The 24,156-nt window shown below is 39.0% G+C and overlaps 1 protein-coding gene across 1 annotated transcript; it reads right to left on the reverse strand.

The window, feature by feature from the left end:
* Positions 1–21,934: 21,934 nt before the first annotated feature.
* On the reverse strand, positions 21,935–23,819 carry LOC132631184 (uncharacterized). The gene is made up of 3 exons (XM_060346782.1): positions 23,248–23,819; positions 22,383–23,142; positions 21,935–22,327 (listed from the first exon to the last, which is right to left on the reverse strand). The coding sequence occupies exons 1-3, from the start codon at positions 23,817–23,819 to the stop codon at positions 21,935–21,937; spliced, it is 1,725 nt and encodes a 574-aa protein (XP_060202765.1).
* Positions 23,820–24,156: the final 337 nt, after the last annotated feature.

A 24,156-nucleotide genomic window follows, 5' to 3' on the forward strand; every position in this document is an offset into this window, starting at 1 on the left:
GAATATTGTAAAACACAGATACTGCCAAATGTTGTTTGGCTTGTAATTAACTTGTAAGTCAATCATCTATGTTTTACACATCCGATTCTGAAACCGATTGGATAAGGATACTGATGCCACGAATGACTGGGATGATATCATTCTTTTGTGAATAACAATTCAAGGTTGTGAAAGGACTATTTCTAGTTGCTTCAAGCTTTTCTGGCAGTGGTTTATGTAGTAGTCATTAGTCGGCCTTATAAAGTTCACTAAGCCGTACTTTGGTTTCCCATTCACCTGTTCAATCGGAAATAATGTCAACATTCTATAAGCGACTTGACCGGTCTTTGTCCATTTAATGTCCAAAACTATGCCAAATGTTAATGCACTTAGCTAGTTCTTATGTTGGAAGACGTTATCTGAGGCAGGGGCAGACCAAGCTTATAAGTTACGTATTCACGTGAATTAAGTAGCTTTTGCCCAGAACAATGTAAATGTATTAAAAAAAAAATCCCCAAATATCTATAAATATTTGATTGTGAACTCATTTGTTATTTTATCTTAATTTGAGATCGATATAAAGAATCCATAAACTTCAAATTCTGAATTCAGCTATGAATTCTGAGACATAATGTTTGTTCCTACTTGGCGTTATCTCGACATTTAACACACTAGACTCTCAAACCCTAACATCCAAATACAAAAACCAATAATTTAGAATTAGTAACTAGAAGTGGTGCAATTTATTACAAATATACATTATTTAAGTTTATTTTCATAGTTCCAGCTAAAAGATGTAATCATATCATATTATATTAAAAGTGAGAAGCTCGTATCTTCAAAGTTGGATTACAATTTTGCCCCTGCAGTAAAAGAAAATGCAATAAAACATCTAAAGAAAAAGGAACCTTCAATTAAATAACTTTTCATTACACTAAAAGTGAATCAGCGAATTAGAAATGGAGTAATTTAATGCCTGACAATCAAAATTCGTTGAATCCAAATTAAGATTGAGGGCATTGATACCCTCCTTTATTTATTTCCAAAAACATTTATCATCATATTATTATAGAGAAATTAGAATCATATCATCATCATATTTTATATATCGTAAGTCGAAAGCCCCAAAGTGAAAAATTGAAAGACAAAAATGCGCATATAAAATTGATAAACCTTCATGCCCTTTAAAAATTACGTTATTCAATTCCTTAATCTACAGATTAACAAATTAATGTAGGCTCTCTCTCTTCGTTACTCTCAAAAGGTGGAAAGATGGACGAGTTAAATGCATTCAATGTATATACCCCGTTCATTAATCATCTTAATCTTGAACATAAACGTAAGAATTGTCCATCTACGTAAATTTTCTTGATTAGTTATTATAGTTTTTATGTTTTGTTTTTTAATCTTCCATGACATTACCTATACTTGTGTTGGTGAGAGATAGTATAAGTGTCAGTCATGGCCGGAACAAGCTGATATGGCAACCTAAAATCATTTTGTGGATTATATTGTTGGTTGAAAAGCGAATCTTGTGAGTCTTCTTGTCTGCTAATGAAAAATAGAAAGAAGTTTATCCTTTTTTTTTGTTTTAATAGCGGTAGAGTCAGCGTCAACTTGCACGCACCTCAATTAATTCACTAGGTACCTGTTTCCCTCAACTAACAAAAATATAAAACAACAATATCTACTAAACTCAGGCTTAGACATACAAAAAGAAAACACTTAACCAGTTAACCTTTTTTCACTTTTATACTCTGGTCTCCCATGATCCCTTTGAACTTCGTTGGCCAGTAACACGCTTAAGTGCAAAAAGTGTCGAGTACTTTTTTCATTTTTTTCTTCGAGAATTTAAATAATTGTCATAAGGAAATAATTGTCATTACTTTTTCTTCGAGAATTTAAATATTAAAGTGTTTTTTAAAATATTAGGCAAGAATATAACAGTTATATTACTATTCTTTTTGAAAAATTTAAAACTTTATAAGGATAGATATAAGAAATTTATTCAAAAAGTAGAAAAGATTATAGGGAAAAAATTATATTATGAATGACTGCCTGCAACTTTTTTGATTTTCTTGTGGTTTCTAATAGAATTGTTTTCATATTCTATAGCTCATTACACATCATACCTAATGTAGTTGTAATATTATCTTAGATATGGATTCACGCGCAACGCACTTGTCGAGAAACTAGTTAGTGTAATGACACATATTGTGGTAGCCTAAATCCACTAATGCTCCCACCCCATCAGTTAAAAGAAAGACGAATAAAAAGCACTAATAAATTCGATGTCATTTTACAAGCAAGATTTAAAAGCGACGAGTGAAGAATCTAACTTGTCTTTTAATTAGCATCATATTTCATGGTGATAAAAAGTATGAAAGCAAGACAAATATATGCCCAATACAATCAGAAATTCAAGTTGGTTCTGTAAGCTATTTCTAGTTGGGATTAACTAGAAACTGCACACCAAAAAAAGTGATTCTTGTTGATCGAACCAAACTGGAAAACTTATAGGATTGAGCTATTCTATTTATGAAGAAAGACCATCTAATTATATTGTACAAACACATTTACTAGATGCTATATGCTACTTTAAACATCTACTGTATCTCAAATTAACCAACAAAGTGCACATCTTAGGGGTTCACTTTCTTTGGGTCCATTATAAAACTCAGTATTACTGCTTACACAACATATATAAAACTCAACGTAAATAATACTAATGCATATATAACCGAAGGGAAAATCAATGTATAATTGATAACATTTCATGAAATTGAAAGTAGACATTTAAAACCAAAATTAGTTCATATGATTGTTTTGGACTTCTTTTGACGGTCTAGAATGTTCCACTTCCTTTTGCAAGATAAAGTAATATAGCACAATAAGCTAGCTGTACATAAAAAATGTAAGAAAAATTGTCACAAGTAAGAAAGTAGAATTGTTTATCATATCCATGGAGTGGCACGTGTCTGTCCCTAGCATATACAGATAATAAAAAAAAAAACGGGTGCGTAATTTTAATAAGGAGTTTAAGCCTGTTTACCCTAAAAATGGATAACAATTGAATTTATAGACGAAGCCAAGGATATGCGATTTAATTTAATACAATTTATTAGATTATAGCTATGTAATAATACAAAATCAGACTACAAATCTAGTTATGGAGGGCACCGGTTGACTTCGAATATCGGGGTCGAGGTTAATGCACGGGGCCGAACGGCTAATTCTGAAAAGTGAAATAAGTAAGACGAACAGTGCTGATGATGTTATTGCGTGTTTGAATTATGAATATGCTGCTCGCTTTGTGGGGTGAAAACCTAGGCAAAATGGGGGGGGGGGGGGGGGGGGTCTCTCCTTTATATAGTAGAAGAGTCCCAACCCTAGTACAACACTAAATAAGGAATAAAATCGAATAACATCTGTTGACAACTGTTGGCGTGATTGGTGCCGAAATATCCGCCATCAGTCGAATATTTCAGTTTTCTTATCATGATGACTAACCGCCTCTTCAACCTGCCTCAATGCTTTGATTCTGCTCGATCCCCGATCAAATCGGTCTTATATCAACCGAGCATAGTTTTCTTGTCGGGAAACCGGGGATATCAGTTGCCTCGGTTTAATCCGTATACAGATAGTCCCCCCATTTCCCGAGGTCAGGTACTGACTAGGGGAAATGGAACCAGATGAGGCTAGATGAACAATCCCTATCAGCCTAGGACAAAACTTCTTCTCAAAGTTTCCGCACTCTGCCCGATGTCGGCTCATCATTATTCCAGCCGCCAAATCTTTTTTGGGAAACCTCGCTTTGTCAGTGTCCTTGATAGGATACAGGACCCTTTGATTTCCCTTCTATATAAAGCCCATGTATTTTCTTTTTTCATGCATCTGCGCTCTTCAAATCTAAACCTTGCTTCTCCCCAAAACCTTGCTATGATTTCCACACCAAACCCATAGCCTACCTCGAGCTTTGAACCTTCTTCCATCAGGGTGTGATCGTCCATTGTTAGGTTATATCTGTCACGGTTATGGCTTATGTTCCATTATTAACCCAAGGTGAAGATCAGTCTTCGTTTCTGTCGCCAACGGGAGCCGCCGGTTCTGACAAGGAGTTAGAATCTCTCGCTGCTGATACTCTCGCTGCTAATATCCTTCCATTGGGATTTAAATATGCGAACGAATGCAAAATCTCTTACCATCTTGATTCGGTGGAGAATTTCGAATCTTGTATCGACGATGCCACCATTACCGTAGTCAGGGAAGACTGCAACTTAGGCGCAGATGTTGACGTTCGCCCTGTTGTGAATGGGGTAAAAATAAATCACTATGTTGTTGGTTACTCTTTGTCATACACTTATCCTTTCTCCATCAGGTTCACTCTCCCTATTCCTCGAGTGATCGAGGACTTTTGTCGTCGGTATCGGGTATGTATCGGTCAGATCGCTCAACAGACTTAGAGACTTGTGTACTCATCGAAAAGTTGGATAATATGGCCGGAATTGCCTTCACCCTTGACCATTTACTTCATATATACATACCTTGGCTGATCCGAGAGGGGATTGTTCACCTACTTCCTCAGGGAAACCGAAGCCTGATTGACCCCGAGGATGATTATGACCGGGGGTGGGGCTTCATCGGTTTGTGATGATACGTACAACTCAACTTCATTGTCCATCATCCACCGATTTTCCTGAGATGTGGAACCCATCACCTAATCCGATTGAACCTGAGCTCGATACAACTATCTTTAAATGGGTGGTTACCCTTCTCCGAGCTTCCCGTAACTTAGGCCGTTTCTGGAGGAGAATGGCACCCGAAGGGTGGAAAGGCAAAGCCATGGTAATTTCTTAATCCGATTGCTCGACTTTTATTTCTCTGTATCGTATCTCAACCCAGTGTATTTGATTTTCAGGACTTCCGACGAGAAAAACTTCTAAGGGAAAAACCGTATCCGAGGATGTCGTTCGGGGAGGAAACACAACGGCGCTGCTGAGAATACCTAGACGCAAAGAAACTGGAAGCTTCCTAGTTAGACATTCGGGAATTGGCTCTCGGATCCGAACTCGTCATATTATGGAGAACCGTCGGGAAATGCCTCCTGGCAAAACCCTATTGACAATAGTACTTGATGAAGAGGATTTACCGGAGCCGAGTATCCCCGGTTCATTTGCTTTCGGTGAAGGTTCTGGGGATATCTAGATGGTGTCACGTACCGTCACAGCATCCCACAGGATAGGCCAGAGTTCTCAACCTTCGGCTTACTACGCCGGTTAGGGGTGTTGTCCTGTTTTTTTTTTCTTTTCTTTTTCAGCTTATGGCCTAGAGTAGGGCCTTTTACGCTTTTCTGATGGACCAATGTATCCGAGAAAGTCGGGATTTTGCGAAGTGGAACAATTTTAATAGAATTTTGCGGATTGGTTTTTTATCGGACTTCATTGAGTATTCTATTTGCGTTGTTTGAACTTGCGCTCTTGTACATGTCTTTGCAATATTTGATCAATTGTCATTTCGTTCTGTAGTACACCCAAAATTGAAACGCCTCACTACCGATCGCCCCGTTTGTATATTTTACTATTTGTACTCGATTGTAATCGATTCAGAACCGCATCCTTTGTGGTCGAATGAAATCTTTACCCGATCATAATAGTATCGGTGACAAGGCCCGACCTGGGTCTCATCAGGGCCTCCGCTATAGGGTTTTGATATGGGAAAAAGGGGGGCTTCAGGAATTTATTCGGGAAACAGGATCAGAAATGACCGGGTTCGTATGCCTTGGCGATCTAAAAGGGGTGATTCTGTTCCTTCTCCTGTACGCTTCCCATGGGTAGATAAGATCAAGGTCACATCTGTCATATCGTTCTGACGTCGGCACGTGTCGAGACCTGGTTGGTCGCGAAGACAGTTACGGAAACCTTTCCCTTTCTCTTTTTCACTTTTCTGATTTTTACCAAGATTTTTTTTTACCTTCGTGTGCTTGGATACACAAACCTTCATATCTTCATACCTTCATTACCTTCATATCTGTTCTTTATCTCATCTTCAAACCTTCATAGTCTTCATACCTTCATATTTCCGTAATGATAAGTAAATCTTCAAAAGCTAAAACCGGAGAGACATCCTCGGTCCCAAAACGGGAGTCGGTATTGACAGATTTCATTCCACAAGATTACGCGACCATCAGGGATTTCAAGGTTGGGAAACCTTCTCAACAAAAGGATCGAGGTGCCGATATATTGGACTATTTATGCACGATACCCTCGAGTAAACTTGAACTGGAAAAGGAAGAGTATTGGTGGAAGGGTATGGAGGTTGCTATTCCCGATCAGGCTAAAGCTGTAACGACCCATGTGGAAGGGTATTTAAGCGTTTTTACCTACCCTTTTACATTTAGCACACTCGATCCCGTGGTAGTGAATATTTGCAAACAGTATGATATTTGCCTCGGCCAGATTCATCAGCCATTTTGGAGGATCGTTGTACTTCTCCATTACTTTACTACGAACGTGAATATTCCCTTCACGATGAGCCATCTACTCCGACTGTACAGTCCCCGTGTTTTTCGAGAGGGTATGATTAAACTCACCAAATGAGCCAAAAAAGCTCCCTTTTCCGATCTTGATGAAGATAGAGACCGAGGCTGGCAGGGCAGATTTGTCCGAGTCAGAACAGGGGATCTGATTCCTGCTGAAAATTTGCCATTCCCCAAGAAATGGAACCCAACCCGTAAGTAGCTTTACTTTGGTATGGTATGGTCATATGTCTGAACCCACACTGACCCTTTGATTTTACTCATATGTTCATAGCACTTGTTCGAATCCTCAGTGCGGTTCCAAACATTGATGAATGGATCGGAAAGATCTGTTCCCAACTTACCTATGCCGACCGCAACTGGCGACATTTGTCTTGGTCCCGGTGGGAGGCCGGAAATCACAGTAAGTCCTTCCACCAGAGCACTGCTCCGTCTTTTTTAAGTGCTATACCACGCTTGATAAATTTAACCTGTTCTTCTTTCATTTATAGGTCTTTCAAAGGCCACCAAAATCTGGGGACAAGAGGTTGCTGAGGCCTCAGCTGATGAACAAAACGTCGAAGCTCCTGACCAAAGAGACAAGGCCGAGAGGAGGAAAAGACGGTCCTCCAAGTCTTCTCGAGCTCCTTCCGAGAACAGGAAAAGATCTGTTATACCCCATTTTAACCGCAGTCAAAATGGTTTACAACATTTCGGTAATTCCGTGGTTAATTAAAGTTAGGGAGTCACCACCTAATTATTTATAGTGAATTAGGACACCTAAAGTTCATTAAAGTTATTTTCTAAAGTCAACTCCATTTTAATGTCTACGAAACCAAAAACAATTCTAGGTAAGGGCTCAATTAATCTAAAGGGAAAGTGTTAGGTACCCTTTAAAATCCATTAAAAATGGTTGACCGACCGGACCTACAATTGATTAGGCTAAGTGTCATCCCTAAATAAGTAGCAAGACAACCAAGTGAGTAAGGATAATAATTAATTAATTAAATAGTTGATTCAAACAGTGTGTATGATATAGTAAGTCAAAATACTTAGTCATATAAGAATCGCAAGATAAACGAAAGTTTCGTATTTTGAACTTCTTTAAAAACACCGGTGCAAGAGTAAGCTTGAAAACAGTTAAACTTGGTTAAAATAATTGTAAACCTCTTATGACGAGTGTAGAAAGAGTTCAAACTTTTTGTGACTTAAATGGGGCTAGATTACAAGCATCTAACTCATGTTAAAGAAAATTGATTATTTGGCATCTAAAAAAAAGACATTTCAACTTATCACTTGTCAAACTGGAACTCTAAGAACTAAAATCTGATTTGGAATAAAATATGTTTCCAGATTTAGAAAACGGATGGATAGCCCGTTAAAATGTTTGTTAATCTTAGCTATAAGCTACATAGGAGTAATTAAAGTTATGACAGTCAATAACACAAAGTAGAAGCGGAAAGTTAGTCACACAAGTCATTTAAATCATGCCGATAAATAAACAAAGTGACATAAAATGATTTAGCCATTTTCGGCTTTCACAAAGGGATAATGGTGTTCTGCAATTCTCCGCTTGATCAAAGTAAAAGCGAAGACGGTGAATGATATGCGGACTCCGTAAGAGGTGTCGTTGAGTCTCAACGTGAAACTCTTCGGCTCCTATGTCATGCAAAACAAGAAGAGAAACGAAAAGGATTAGAAAAAAAAACGATTAAAACAAAGGAGATATATGAAAAGTTAGATAGAGTAGCACTTAAAATAAAGGAGATTGGCTATGTTCCTAACACTGACTTAGTGCTTCACGAGGTGGAGGATGAGCAAAAGGAGCAATATCTTTTCCAGCACAGTGAGAAAATTGTTGTGGTCTTTGGTCTTATTAGCACATCCAAACAAAATCCCATCAGAATATTCAAAAATCTTAGAGTATGTGGAGATTGCCATAACGCTATGAAATTTATATCAGTAGCGAAGGGAAGAGAGATAATCATTAGAGATTCTAATCGTTTTCACCATATTAAAGATGGACTCTGTTCCTGCAATGACTATTGGTGAAAATCTTATTGCCAATTATGGTCTTATTGGCAAGTCCAGACCAAAGTAGCAAACGTGACTAGAAGAATACTACAGATCATTCTAGTATGTGGCATGGGCTAATGCTATAAAGCATGAATCTGTAATCATGTAGAGAAGTACAGAACGAAACCATATGATTTGCACATTCATTTTTCTGTTGTATTTTTTTACCCCAGCTTGTATCATGTAATGAGAAAACCCAATTTTTGGAAATTTCAGCAACCGGGGAATTGGAGGATGATCATAGGGAGCACCATTGAAGAACTTCTGAAAAGAACACTGTCTACTTCATGTACCATAAGTTTGTCTGATGAATGTGATTTTTCAGCTAGATGTTTGGCATTGCACTATGTTCTACTTCTTCTATCTGGTTTTTAACTAGTTGAGTGAGAGAGGAGAGTTACAGCCTCATTTGTTAATTTTAAACACATCCGATCAAGAAATGTGAAAATTTTATACAAGTCAGAAGCAAAAAAGATCAAGCTTGTTGGTTACCCAAATAAATTCTTCAATCAAAGTCACTCAAACCTTACCAGCTTAAAAAAAACATAATCTACATAAAGATTCTTGCATTTATAAAATACCCATTACAATATAATAGACTAAGTTTTGATTCACGCTTTTGTCGAACAGGTAGAGTGTAAAATTGAGTTTTAATTAACAACAGCAACACAACAAATATGGTCCATGATATACAATAGTATGTTGCTTTTATATACAGTGTATATATGTTTGTATACTAATCCAGTGAACTGAACTATTCAGTTCCTATGGCGACATAGGTTCATAACTTAAAGTGAACTAACTCACATATTAAACTAAACCAACCAAAAAAATCATATATTGAACATGTATGAAATCAAATGGATTTAAACAAAAAAAAACAACTTAAGCATACTCCTCCAAAATCCCAACATATATTACGCGAACATATCAAAACCCAAAGACGTGGTTTTCCTACAACATAAATAATGTCGACAGAAAAGAAGGAAGAACAAGGTCGGGTATTACCTCTTGTGGGTGCAGTGAACGGCGACGATCTGGATCTACTCTCCCCACTCACGAACAAATTCAAATCTCGGATCGAAACGAACCAGAGCGTCTTATGTAGAGAAATGTTCAAGAATAAAAGGTAATTTATCAAATAGTATGAAATTTGAGGAGTAAGCCACGGATCCAAAAATCCCTTTTTTTTCGATCTCCCCCCCCCCCCCCCCCCCCCGAAAAAAAAAACCCCCCTCGGCTTAGGATTTAGAGATATATTTATAGGTGGAAGAAGAGTGCTAGGGTTAATGATTTGAGCGGGATTTCAAAGTTGAATTAGCTATTTGAAAATCAAAATCGAATCTCTGAAGTTGTTTTCTTTTTCAGAAAATTCAGAAGTGTTTTTGGCCATTTATGTTGACCAAATCGTTGAAGATGAGAGAGGAGATGTATTGCACGAGAATGGAGTAGCAAAGGTCTGTGATGGTGAAAGAAGGTGCATCATCGTCCAAAAATGGAAGGGAAAGGAGAGGCAACAGATTAGGCTTTTTTTTTTTTTCCTTTAGGTTGTAGACGACAAATAGGTTTTAAAAGAAAGTGGGCCGAGTTAAGTTGAAATGGATAATGGGCTGGTCGGGTAAGTTGTTAAAGGATGTGGGCTGCTCCGTTTGGGCCATAAATGTTGGGCATATTATGTTTGTTGTTTGGGCCATTAATTGGCTGAAATTTTGGTCTTTCCTCCTTTATTTTAATTATTCTTGGGCTTCTAACTTAATAACTAGTACAATGTATACTATGTGAGGACAATTAGTAATTAATATGTAGAAAGTAAGGGACTTACTAAAGTATTTACTTATAATTAATTTAGCGAGTACAAATCCTAAAATGAAATGATGACGAACCATTAAAATTTGTGATAAAGTGATGCTAGTAATGTTGATAGTAAAATAGTGAAAATGTAAGTAATAAGAGGGATAACGATATTAATAGTAGTAGCAATAAAAATAGTAGTGAAAATAAAGTATTTAGCTCGTTAATAAATTTTAGAAGCCCAAGGAAATAAATTGGAATAAAGGAGGGACAAAATTGGGTGTCAACAAGATCGAGGCTCACAACCAGAGAGACCTCTCCTGAAGATAGCTCGGCTCGGGCCCTGGACGTCAATGTTTTTGGTCAACTAACGGATCATTCCGATGATGAAGACCAGGCGTTGGGCAAGCGCCGACTTACCGATGAGGGCCTCAATCAAGAGCTGACTGGCTCTACAGAGATTACTCCACCTTTGGTGGAAAGCTCAAGTCCGATGCAGGTGGGCTCGAGCGATATCCCGAGACCGACGGACGTGGGGAGCGTCAGGTTGAATATCGGGACGTCCAAAGATGCTACTATCGAGCTCGCACCCACTCGAGGCTCGGGATGACTCCCAACCGCAGCCGCTGGATCGAAGACAGCTCCCTCCGTACTGGGTTCAAAGGTACTTAGCAATCCGCCTTTGTATGGTATTGGTTCTGTCCTCCCGATACAAGCCGTGGCTACGGCTGAGACAATTATTTGCATACAAGACTCACCCCCTCGATTGGTGGGTATTCCCACCGATGATGTTAAAGCCAAAAACAAAATGACTGAGGAGTCAACAGCGCCAGAAGAGACAACCAATTATGGGAATTATGAGATACCCGCACCTGGCATGTCGGGCTTCAAACATTTATCTATCCCTGTGGCTAACCGTTTCGGGGTTAATTTCAGTCCCAGATTGGAGAAAATCTTTCCTGCCCCCAGCGCCGACCCGAATCGGAAGAGGTTGATCTCTTTTAAAGTGCTGGCCGATATGAACTTGTAGTCGGGGCCGGTCGGGGTGGCCAGCTATCTGTACCCTCTGGTGTCCCAAGAGGACTGGAAGAAGATAGATGAAGTCAGCGAATCCTGTCTTTTCAACGAGGCTCAGCAGGCTTTGAACCGAGTATGCCCTGTTCCTTCGTTTTTTCACTTAGCTTTATTTTCTTGCCTCATCTTAATAACTGCTCCTTTTTTTCCTTACAGGCCTCCGTGATTCATCATGCAAGCTTCCACCGATTTAGGTCAGAAGTGTATCGGCTCAAGGAGGAGCTCAAAAGGAAAACTCAGGAGGTGGACGAGCTCATGGATATCTATGAGCAGAAATTGGAATATATCTCGACTCTCCTTGATCTCTCTATCTTTAAACTAGATTTGGCAGCTGCTCGAAACGAGGCTACCGAGACCAAGTGGGAACATGACCAGCTGGTAAAGAAGATAAGGGCTTTCGAAGTTTATAATAAACCTTTAATAGCCGATACTAATGCCCCTTCTTCTCAGACCCGGGCTTACATTAGCCAGATTGATCAACTGCGGGCGGAGTTTGATGGGATCAAGCCTGAGCTCAATACCCTCTAAGAAATGACAACTAGTGCTGTTGCCGAGCGGGATGCTCTTAAAGAGCAGCTTCGGGTGATGATGGATCAAGTTAACGAACTTCGGTTGTCACTTGCTGCGGCCGAGGCAGAGCGAGATAGACTGGGCCGGGATATCATCGATCTGCAGCTGAACATAAAAGAGCCCTTGGCCAAATCTCGAGCTATGACGATATGTTGGACCAGTATAAAGCCGACGTGACCGCTGCCGAGAAGGCTAGTGATCTTCGAGCCGAGTACGTGTGGTGTTTATCTCTAAGAGAAGCCTTCAAAGAAATTCAAGCCACCAGAGTGGATTTATCAGATCTTATCGAGGAGGCCAAGAGGCTCGAGGTAGAGGCGAAGGCTGTATTCGATCCTGAGGATTCAGATATTGACCTCGAGTCAGCCGAGGAAGAGACCGAAGGCTCGGTTAAAGATTAGGCTTAGGGGCCTAATGTTTCTTTTTGTTTTAAGGTCGTTTGTTTGAGCCTTTGTAAATCCTCTATGTGTATATATATATAAAAATAAAAGATTTTCATTCGGCCTATTCATCGCTTTTCGTTACCTTTTATAAAGTGTTCCTCAGTTTGTCGTTTGTCCGATTCATGCCATTGCTTTGGCTTGCATTATTGTTTCAGCCAGAATAAAATTTAAGTGGTAATGATTCGTGATCGGCTTTTTAGTCCATATTGACTTTGATCATTGTTTTATTTATAAATGGCAAGATAGACCGGATCACAATATTTTTGCTGTTTTTAGACCGTAGTCTTTAACTGTAGACCGTAATCTTTAACCGTTTAGACCATAGTCTTTTAAGTTTGCGTAAGTTTTTTAGACCGTAGTCTTTAACCATTTAGACCATAGTCTTTTAAGTTTACGTAGCTCGCATACTTAAAAGTCTGGTCCGACGAAATGCAATATTAGATTATCTTGATAGAGACAAGATTTTTATTGATGAACTGATCGGAGGTGTAACTACAATCATTGTCGTGGCAAGAACAAACTAATTGGACACGATTCAATTAATCGTTTGGTCCTTACATCTGGTCCTATCGTTCAAGCCTTGGCTTTACATAGTTATCACTTAGCCCATTGCCGTGGCAAGAACAAACTAATTGGACACGATTCAATCGATCATTTGGTCCTTACATCTGGTCCTATCGTTCAAGCCTTGGCTTTGTATAGTTTTCACTTAGCCCAGGGTATAATAGTCCCCTAGTATTCGAGTCTGAAATGTGAGGGCTCATGTACTATTGGTTCGATATGTGCAATCTCCAATCCCCGATCTTTGATCGGTCTGCTCTATTCGCGTAGCACGCTGTTCGGCGCTGCCTCATTAAAAACCTTGTCGAAAACCCATTTCGGGACAAGACGATCGAAGGGAAAAAGAGTGTAGCACGTGATTTCAGTCTTAAGTCTATGACTCTCCAGTTTCCACTGTGTTGCTCCCGATGCCCCTTGGGTTGTATCCCTGCATGGTTAGATTGAGAGAGAAGAAAAGCCAAAAAGAAAAGTTATGCGTACCCTTAACAATAATACCTCTTTAGGTGTGCCACGTTCCAGTTATTTTTTTAACTGTTTTCCGTCTTTGTTCTCGAGCTGATAGGAACCTTTCCTGGTTATTCCAGTGACTCCATATGGCCCTTCCCAATTCGGGGCTAGTTTTCCTTCGTGGGGGGTTCTTGGTGTGGAGTGTGACTTTCCTTAGTACCAAGTCCCCAATCTGAAAGTGGCTGAAGTTAGCCCTTCGGTTATAATATCTTTGCATCCTTTGTTTTTGTGCGGCTATCTGGATATGAGCAGTTATCCTCTTTTCATCCACGAGATTCAGACTAGGAGACATTGCTTCACGATTCGAGTCCTCAGTGGCATATTGGAATCTTAAGCTCGGTTTACCAACTTCAACGGGTATTAGAGCCTCGGCTCCATATACCAGGGAGAACGGAGTTTACCCAGTGCTTGATCTTACCGTCGTGCGGTAGGCCTATAAAACCTCGAGCAGAACCTCCTTTCACCGGTGCTTAGAGCCGCCTAGTCTTTTCTTTATATTCTGTAGTATAATTTTATTGGTAGATTCAGCCTGGCCGTTCGCTCTTGGGTGATATGGGTGGACAAGATCTTCTTGATCTTGTATTCTTCGAAAAACTTGCTGACCTTGCTGCCTATGAACTGCTTCCCGTTATCGCATGCGATTTCCGTGGGTATCCCAAAACGACAGATTATATGGTCATAAATGAAATCTATAACTTCTTTCTCCCTGACTTTCTCGAGTGCCTGTGCTTAACCCATTTAGAAAAATAATCAGTCATAAGAAAAATAAATTATCTCTTATCTGGGGCCCATGACAAAGGCCCCACTATGTCCATACCCCATTTCATGAATGGCCATAGAGAAAGGACCGGATGAAGTTCTTTCCCGGGTTGGTGTATTGACGGAGCGTGCCTTTAGCATTCGTTGCACTTTCGAGCGAAGGCTTTGGCGTCTTCCTCCATCTCATTCCAATAGTAACCCGCTCGTGAATTTCCCTCATAACGTAGTCGGTTTCTCCCAGCCCTAGACATCTCGCCAAGGAGCCGTGGAATGACCTTAGGTATAACTGGCCATCGACTAAACAAAATCTAGCTGCTTTGGTTCGAAGGGTGTCGCACCCCATTTTAACCGGATTGATTTAGGGAGTATGACGTATTGGTGATTCCTATTTATTTTGTTTTAAGGAGTCGCCACCTAATTAATTTAACGGTGAATTAGGACACCCAAATGTTAACTAAGGTAAAGTAAAAACTAAACCTCCGTTAATAGTCTGCTTAACCAGTGTGATTCTAGGTAAGGGCTCTATATTATCCTAAAGGGAAGGGGTTAGGCATCCTTTAGAATCCGTCAACTTACGGTTATCCGACCAAACTTAGGTTAATTAATATAGACTAAACGCAAATATAATGTTAAGAAAATAATTTGTAACTTATTGCTAAGGTTTTAAAAGAAAAAAAAATGTAATAATGCTATTTAAAATAATACTTATAGATATTACTAAGGCTTTAAATGAGAAATATTAGCTAGAATAAGACTGATAGAAAATATGATAATTTACATAGAAAGGAAATTTCAAATGTCGTTTGGCAAAAGAAGATTTGAAATGCTAAATAACACTTAAAGATATGTTGATATGATTTTAAATACTAATACTATTTTTAAAATAAAACTTGTAAAAGATAGTTTGCATATGAGTAATAGTTTTTAATAGAAGACTTCGCAAATTTGAACTTTGAATAAGATAGTGTGATATGAATATGACTATGTAGAAAAATGCCTATAAAGGGTAATTTGCATGAAAGAGAATTTTAAACGCTTTTTAAAGAAAGCTTAAAATGTTGCCAAAATATAACAAATGCATTTGAAGATAAGATTCATAAGAAATTTAATGGTTTGCCCATAGATAATAGCTTTTGAGAAAAGGTTTAGCGATTTTAAACTTTGGGATAACTTATATTATATGACTGTGACAATGTAGAAGGATCTAGACTTATAAAAAGGAAGTGAATTTTCTTATTAATTATGCCTAGTTTAAATATGACTGATTGATTCGAAACTTGAAAGGGTTATTTATGAAATATGCTTGAATTTATATTTGCGTATTAATGGTGTTTTGAAATTAAGATATCAAGAAATAAAACAAGATTCCTTTAACTAAAAAAAAATATTAATTTATACTATCAATTATTCTAGAAATAAATATTATAGATTTTACAAATAACCTTAATGTGAAAAGAAGAAAAAATAAAAAAAAACTTATGGGATTAATTATTAGTCCTCTCTATAAACTAACTACCCATTACTAGACTAAATCTATTAGCTCATTAAGGTTTATGTAAACTAAATAAGGACAAACAAACAGTTAGTATACAAATTAAACGCACAAAATAAATAAAGAAGAGATAATTAAAAATGGGCTCAACCCCTATTTTAAGAAAGGCTGCTATTAAATGGGTCTGGCCTATTTGGGCCACTGCTGGAAGCTGTTTACTGCTGGGCTCCGGCCCAACAGGTTTCTTTTATGTGCTGCTGCAAATCTGTGATAGCTATTGGGCTTAGCCCAAAATATTTTATCTGCTGTAGGTGTAGATTGACCCGAGAGGAGATAATGTTGGGCCGTGACCCAACACCGAATGCAGAAAAAGGAGACAAGTCCCTCGGACTCGTATGCGATGGTCATGCAACAAAATAAAAGAAAAAGGATTAGTATATAATCGATGAATAAGGTCAAACATGTAGAACACAAACTCAAACAAATCAATAGATCGTGTACATTCTGTATATATTTGAAGTATACCTCGTGTATACATAGATATACGATCTCGCTACCTTAATAACATTAAAAGCATTTATAACATACCGAGGCACATAATCTGCCCAACAATGGCAGCGTATCTTACAAAAAAATTATATAATATGCTAAGACAACCGACATCAACACAACAATGGCAGTGATTATTGCGAGGGATCTGCCCAGTATGTTGAGACAAACAGCATTATAATATTTACACATATTAAGGCAACATCTGCCCCAACACTAGCAGTGACGAGATCTGCATATTTTAGAATGATTTCTGGCATACCAAATGTCTATTAAATTTAGGAGGAACATTTATGGCATTCAGACACATTTCGGTTCATATCTTTGGTAGCCTCTTGATAAGTATAGGGATTCACATATAGCAGAATAAACAGCTAAATAAGCTCTATAACGAGAGGAGAGATGATCATAACTAACGAAATCAGTGATAAAACGTAGACCACTAGACTTGACGGAAAGAAACCAACATAGTCATCCATTTAAATAGGAAGTTCAGAGGGCTGCAAAAAACAGTTTCATTCAAACAAGATTATTTTCCAGTGCTTAAATTTAGCTTCAGGGGAAGACCTCAAGTTGAATTTACTCTATCATGGATAGATTCAAAGAACTTTAACATACTTCAAAACAAGGAACTCATACTTATTTAATTAAACACTCTACTGAATGAACTTATCAAAAGGGACAATTATGTACAAACCACCTCAACCAGATTCAACTTTCAGTTCTTAAACAAGAGTAATTAGAAATGTTCCCAATACCTATCATAACAACTCTTTTCATACATTTAGGCCCATAAAAAGAAGCAGAAATTGTATATTCCTCGTGTAGCCTAACAAATAAAGATTCTGAGATGTGTATTGACCACCATATGAACTCTAAAGAACTGTTAACATAGAATTCAGACACAATAAGATCAAACAGCTGTTATATCTGCCCAGTACAGGATTTCAAACATGCAACACAGGTTTCCTAGAATACCAGATGAATTCACATATTCTCAGGCTATATTTCAAAATCCTTTGAATCTTTCCAATACACACAAATACATGATCAGAACAGACCATTGCTAATTCAAAGAAAGTAGACAAATGGAGGGAAGATAAGGCAAACAATATCCCAGTTAAAGAAAAAAATATACTGCTTTAAGTGACTGATTATTTGGGAAAGAAAGAATTGTTCAAAAACTTTCAACATGGACAAAACCACAATCAACTGTTGTCTCACTACCAATATTTAGAAAAGGATGTGTTGGGTCTTAAGGCTGGTACTTAACAATAACAGAACTAAAACAGGCATGGCATGACTCAAACCATTATGAACTGAAACCAGTTAAAGAATGGCATGCACATAGATAAAGCTAGCAACCGAAATCGTTCTGCGCAATAATGTCATTCTTATCTCAAACATTGTGCTACACATAACGAGGATCAAGTGAAGCAATATGATTATTAATAGATGAGAATATCATTTGAAAACATGATGATTTTTATGATCTCAGATCTCAGATTGAATTAGAGAGCATGTTTCAACTGTTTAACCAACACTATTAATAAGGAAAATTAAGCAAGCATATCTACAACTTCTAGATTAATAAGGTTGAAAAACTGAAAACTTTGAAATTCTTTCCTAGGGAACTTGTTCAGACAAGAAATGGAGTCACAACAGAGGATCATTAAGCCTTAACTATTCCCAATCTAGCTGACTCAAATCTTGCTTTAAACTAACAGTTAAGCATACAGGGTCCGACTACCATTAAACACATCGTATATCATTATTAATTTATCTATTCATCTTTGTATGAACTCACATGAAAGCATAAATACTAATAAAGAAAATTGAAATTGCTGAAACTAAATCAAGACATAAACAGACAGATTTCTGTTAACCACTGAACTGGGAAACTAAACTAAATTAAAACATGAACATCTAGACATTTTGCCATTAGACCGAAATTAAACCAACCAAATCAGGAACATGCATAATGCTACTAAACCATTATAGTGAGATTAAACCAATTGAGACGACAAACACATATGAGCACATAACACTTATTAACTACCGGACTGAAATTAATTAACTAAAGAAAGTTGTTCACATACTTAAATAGACTAAATTAAATTTATCATATATGAAATATGTTCAACCACACAAACAGACCAACACAGAAATCGATTTATTTATCGAACTAAAATAACTTAACTAAAACTAACATACCTGAATAATGAGACAATAAACTAAAACACACCGAACGACAAAGACACAACAGAAATAAAAAAAAATGGAGAATTACCTTCTTCGGGTGCAGCGAAGTGAGGCCTCAAATCTTTGATCTACTTCGAACACTGTGAGTCCCGAATTCGTACACACTCGGATCCAAACAGAGACCAACGGAGTAAAACAAAAAGAAAACAACGATATAGATTTTTTTTGATATCGAAAACTGCAACAACTACTGAGCATTAAAACCTTTCGGGATTTCGAGCGACTGGAAAAGAAAGACCTAGTTCTTGGGGAACTTCATCGATTCAAAACCGACCAGGTTCTTGGGAAATTTTTTGAATCCTCCGTTTCTTGAGGTAATTTTGTGAACCAAAAAAAAACTCCCCTAACATGGATGATGAAACCAATACTTATAGACTAATTTTGGGTCTTGAGTTTGAGAGGAGCGGGGAGAGACAAGATTAAGCGGGGAACAGAGAGAAGTGGGAGTGGGGGTAGGCGGCGGTGGTGGGGAACAGAAACTAGTGGGAGGGAGCGGAGAAGAGGGAGAGGGGAAGTGGAGAGGGGAGCGGGAAAGGGGAGAGACGAAGAAGGGGAGCGGTGAAAAAAATGAAAGGGGGTTAGGGATTTAGGGCTAAGGAAAAATAGGGGATGGGCTGGACCGGGTCGGGTCGGGTAGTGTTTAGGTAATGGGCTGGTCCGTTTTTAAAATATTGGGCTGGTATTTAAATGTGGATTGGGCATTAAGATGAATTAAAATGTGGGCTGATTTTATGAATTGGTCCGAAAATAGTATGAGTTGATTGGGTTACTACATTTAAATAAAAGACCTATTTAAATAACTTGTGTTAAAATATTACTTAATATAAAATATGCAATTATTAGTGCTCAGATAAAAAATGGCGTTGTAATAGCCGTGTAATAATATTTTGAAAATCCACAGTAAATAAACACTATTATTTAATTATGCAAAGATAAATGCGATGCGTATGTGTAAGCTAGTAAAAATTATGAATAATAATAATAATAATAATAATAATAATAATAATAATAATAATAATAATAATAATAGTAATTGTAATAGAATAATGAAGTGCCGGTATTGATAAGAGGCTAATAATTTAGTAAAAAATAAATATATATATTTTTTAATTTTCTAAAAATATTAGAAGCGTAAATAGGTATTTTGGAGGAGAGACGGGACAAAATTGGGTGTCAACAAAGGGCCCTTGATTCCTTGGCATCGGACGGTATCTTTCCTGTTTGAAGATAGTCTATGTATTTGTTCCTCCAATCCCAAGTGAGGCTGGTCGAGTTTATCTCGGGGTGACCGGTCTCTATGAACGATCTCATCAACTGCACCACAGCTCCAGAATTGAACCCATCCGATTCTATCGATGATCCCAAATTTGCAAAGGTATCTGCCTCATTATTTTGATCCCGAGACACGTGTTCCAACGTCCATTCCTTGAACCGGCAAAGGAAAACTTGTAGTTTTTCTCGGTATCTCCGCATTCAGTCGTCCCTGACTTCGAATATTCCATTCACTTGGTTGACTACCAGGAGAGAATCGCATTTGGCCTCTATGATTTCGGCTCCCAAGCCTTTAGCCAGTTCTAAACCTGCAATCATAGCCTCATACTCGGGTTCGTTGTTAGTCAAATCAGTAGTTCTAATAGATTGACTTATTATGTCACCCGAAGGAGGTTTGAGAACGATCCCTAACCCGGACCCTTTTATATTAGAAGCACCGTCTATGTAAAGGGTCCAAATTCCCGAACTAGTCCCCGAGGCAAGAAGCATTTCTTTATCAACCTCGGGGATCATGGCCGGTGCAAAATCAACTACGAAGTCCGCCAGTATTTGGGATTTGATAGCAGTTCCTGATTTATATTCAATATCATATCCGCTAATCTCCACAACCCATTTTGCTAATCGGCCTGAGAGTTCGGGTTTATGCATGACATTCCTTAAGGGGTATAATGTTATGACGCATATGGGATGACATTGAAAGTAAGGTTTTAATTTTCTAGATACGCTCAATAAAGCCAAAGCAAGTTTTTCTAAATGAGGGTACCTGGTTTCAGCGTCACCTAGGGTTCTTCTTACATAATAAACTGGATATTGCGTATTTTCCTCCTCTCGAACCAGGACACCACTTACCGCTATCTCAGACACCGCCAAGTACAGATATAACTGCTCGTTCGCTTTTGGTGTGTGGAGAAAAGACGGGCTTAAGTACTTCTTGAATTCTGCTAAGGTCATCTGATATTCGGGAGTCCAAGCAAAGTCAATCTTTTTCTTTAGCAATGAGAAAAACCGATGACTTTTATCCGAGGATATGGGGATCAATCGGCTTAGGGCAGCTATCTGCCGGGTCAATCTTTGTACCCCTTTGATGTCGTTTATCATGGTAACTTCTTTAATTGCCTTTATCTTATCCCTCGATTCGATACCATGAATCCGAGAAACTTACTCGAACCAACACCGAAGGCACACTTTTCCTGGTTCAGCTTCATGTTGTACTTCCTTAATCTACTGAAAGTTTCCTGGAAATACTTTAAATGGTCCTCTGCTCGCACGGACTTAATGACCATGTCATCTATATAAACTTCCATTGATTTCCCTATTTGGTGCTCAAACATGCAGTTGACTAGCCGCTAATAGGTGGCACTAACATTTTTTTAGCCCGAATGGTATTATATTATAACAATACGTGCCAGACCTAGTTATGAAAGAGGTTTTTTCTCGATCCTCCGGGTCCATCTGTATTTGGTTGTACCCGGATTAGGCATCGAGGAAACTTAGTGTATCATGACCCGCAATAGCGTCGATCATGCGATCGATGTTGGGTAAAAGAAATGAATCCTTCGGGCAAGCCTTGTTTAAATCTGTATAGTCTACGCACATTCTAAATTTATTTCCTTTTTTAGGCACTACTACAACATTAGCTAACCATTCTTGGTATTTAACCTCTCGAATGGATCCTATGTTAAGAAGTTTAGTTACCTCGTCTTCGACGAATGCATGCTTTACCTCGGGCTGCGGCCTTCGCTTTTGTTTGATGGGAGGAAAACTTGGATCCAGACTCAACTTGTGTGTTGTCACCTCCGATGGGATACCTGTCATGTCTAAATAGGACCAGGCAAAGCAATTTGAGTTATTTTTAAGAAATTCAATCAATTTTTTCCTGAGCTCGGGGGTTAGCCCCATGCCCAGGTATACCTTCTTGTCCGGTAGATGAACGAACAGTATGACTTGCTCGAGTTCTTCGATTGTGGATTTAGTGGCATCTGAATCATCGGGCACCACAAAGGTCCTCGGAACTCCGAACTCTAACTCGTCGCCTGGTGTGTTTTTATTCCGATCTTCCGAGGACTCCGGGATCCAAATCTGTGATTGCTATTTGGCACTTTCCCCTTCGTTCCAATTCGGTATCTTTGTCGTCTTAACAGATTCTTTGACCGCGAACATTTCCTTTGCGGCCTGTTGTTCACCATGAATGGTTTTGATCCCCTCTGGGGTCGAGAATTTCAACGCCTGATGCATAGTTGAGGGGACCGCTTTCATGAGGTGAATCCACGGTCTTCCCAACAATGCATTGTATCCTATGTCTCCCTCTATCATATAAAATTTGGTCTGCTGCGTAGTTCCTGGCATGTTGATCGGTAAGGTGATTTTACCCTTCGTCTTCTCGCAGGCCATGTTGAATCTGTTGAGGACTCTTATTGTTGGTACGATTTGATTTAGTAGCCCCAGCTGGTCGATGGAATCAGATGATATTAGCCGAGCTACCTGGGTTAATTAACACACATTTAATTCTAAATTTATTGACAAGGACAAATATTACCAGTGCGTCGTTATGAGGTTGAACGATGCCTTCCATGTCCTCGTCATTGAACGAGATGGGACCGTCAGGGTCATCATTCCGAATACGCTTTTCTTTTGTTATGGAAATTTTGGTGCGTTTCACTATCGCCCGTAGGGGAATGTTCGTTCCTCCCATGATCATGTGTATCACTTGCTGAGGCTCTTCCGGTCTATCTTGCTTGTTGGCGTCCACATTCTTGAAGTGAGTTTTTGCTCGTTCACTTAGAAATTCTCGAAGGTGTCCCAAATTAAACAGACGGGCAACCTCCTCTCTCAGCTGCCGACAATCTTCAGTTCGATGGCCGTGAGTGTGATAGTATTTGCAAATAAGACTTTTATCCCGCTTCTCTAGATCAGATTGGATTGGCCTTAGGTGCCTTGTTTCTCTGTTACGGATAACGGCCACTACTATGGTTGCTACATCGACGTAGAAATTATACTCGGATAACCTTGGAATTTCTCTATTTCCCGAGGTTCTATCGACAACATTTTTGTTCATCAATCCACGATTACTTGGGCCTCGATTGCTCCTTCGATCATTCCTCCTATCGTTCTTGCTCGATTTGTTGTTGCGCCTGTTGTCCCTTCGATCAGGTGGATAAGGTTGATACCTGTCATATGATGGTCTTGAATCTCGATCCGTCGTTCTCCTCGATCGATCATTCCCTTTACCGGAATGCCATGATACTGAGGTGGCTCTCAGAATCTTAACATTTTCGACCCTGATTTTCGATTGATACCTGTTATGTACATCAGCTCAGGCGATTGCTGGGTATTCTATCAGATTTTGCTTTAGCTCCATAGATGTGATCGAGCTTCTTAAGTTGAGCCCTTGAGTGAAAGACTGAACGGCCCAATCGTCAGTGACCGGAGGTAAGTCCATGCGTTCCATTTGAAACCGGGCCACAAACGCGCGGAGGGTTTCTTCATCTCGCTGCTTAACGTTGAACAAGTCCGATTTTCGGGTTTCGACCTTGATGGCTCTAGCGTGAGCTTTGACAAAAGCATCCGCGAGCATGGCAAATGAATCAATCGAATGCTCGGGCAAGTTGTGATACCATATCATTTCTCCCTTGGACACGGTTTCCCCTACTTTCTTAAGCAACATCGATTCCCTTTCATCATCGGCGAGATCGTTGCCTTTAATAGAGCACGTGTATGCGGTCACATGTTCATTTGGTTCCGTTGTCCTGCTATACTTCAGGATATCGGGCATGCGAAATCTCTTCGGGATTTTCATCGGCGCCGCACTTGGCGGAAAAGGCATTTGGACGAATTTTTTGGAATCCGATCCCTTCAACACCGGAGGTGCCCCAAGAATCTGGTCGACCCTCGAGTTGTAGTTCTCCACCTTCTTATCGTTCGCCTCTATCTTCTTTTTGCCGAATTTGACTCGTTTCGTCAATTCTTCGAGCATCTTTACCAGCTCGCCACTCTGCCCGATATGGTTCTCGTTATTCCGAGTAGCGTACCTTTCTTTCGTTTCCTCGGTCTGTTCCGATTGAGCAACATCGGGTGGTTGATTTCGGTTCTGCAATTGTGCTATGATCTCTTATTGGGCATATAGTTGGGCCATAGCCATGTCCAACTGGTTTTGGAGCTGTTGCAGCATGGCTCCATTATCCCCGCCGGCCGGCACGTTGCCCACCGATGACCCGACTTGATTGGGATTAACTGGAGGTACGGTTGTTTTTAGGTATGCCCTCATCGTTATGCTCGTGATGGCTTGACTCAACTTGAAAATTGACAGAATG

Source organism: Lycium barbarum, chromosome 3, assembly GCF_019175385.1.
Source record: "Lycium barbarum isolate Lr01 chromosome 3, ASM1917538v2, whole genome shotgun sequence".
Taxonomy (NCBI): domain Eukaryota; kingdom Viridiplantae; phylum Streptophyta; class Magnoliopsida; order Solanales; family Solanaceae; genus Lycium; species Lycium barbarum.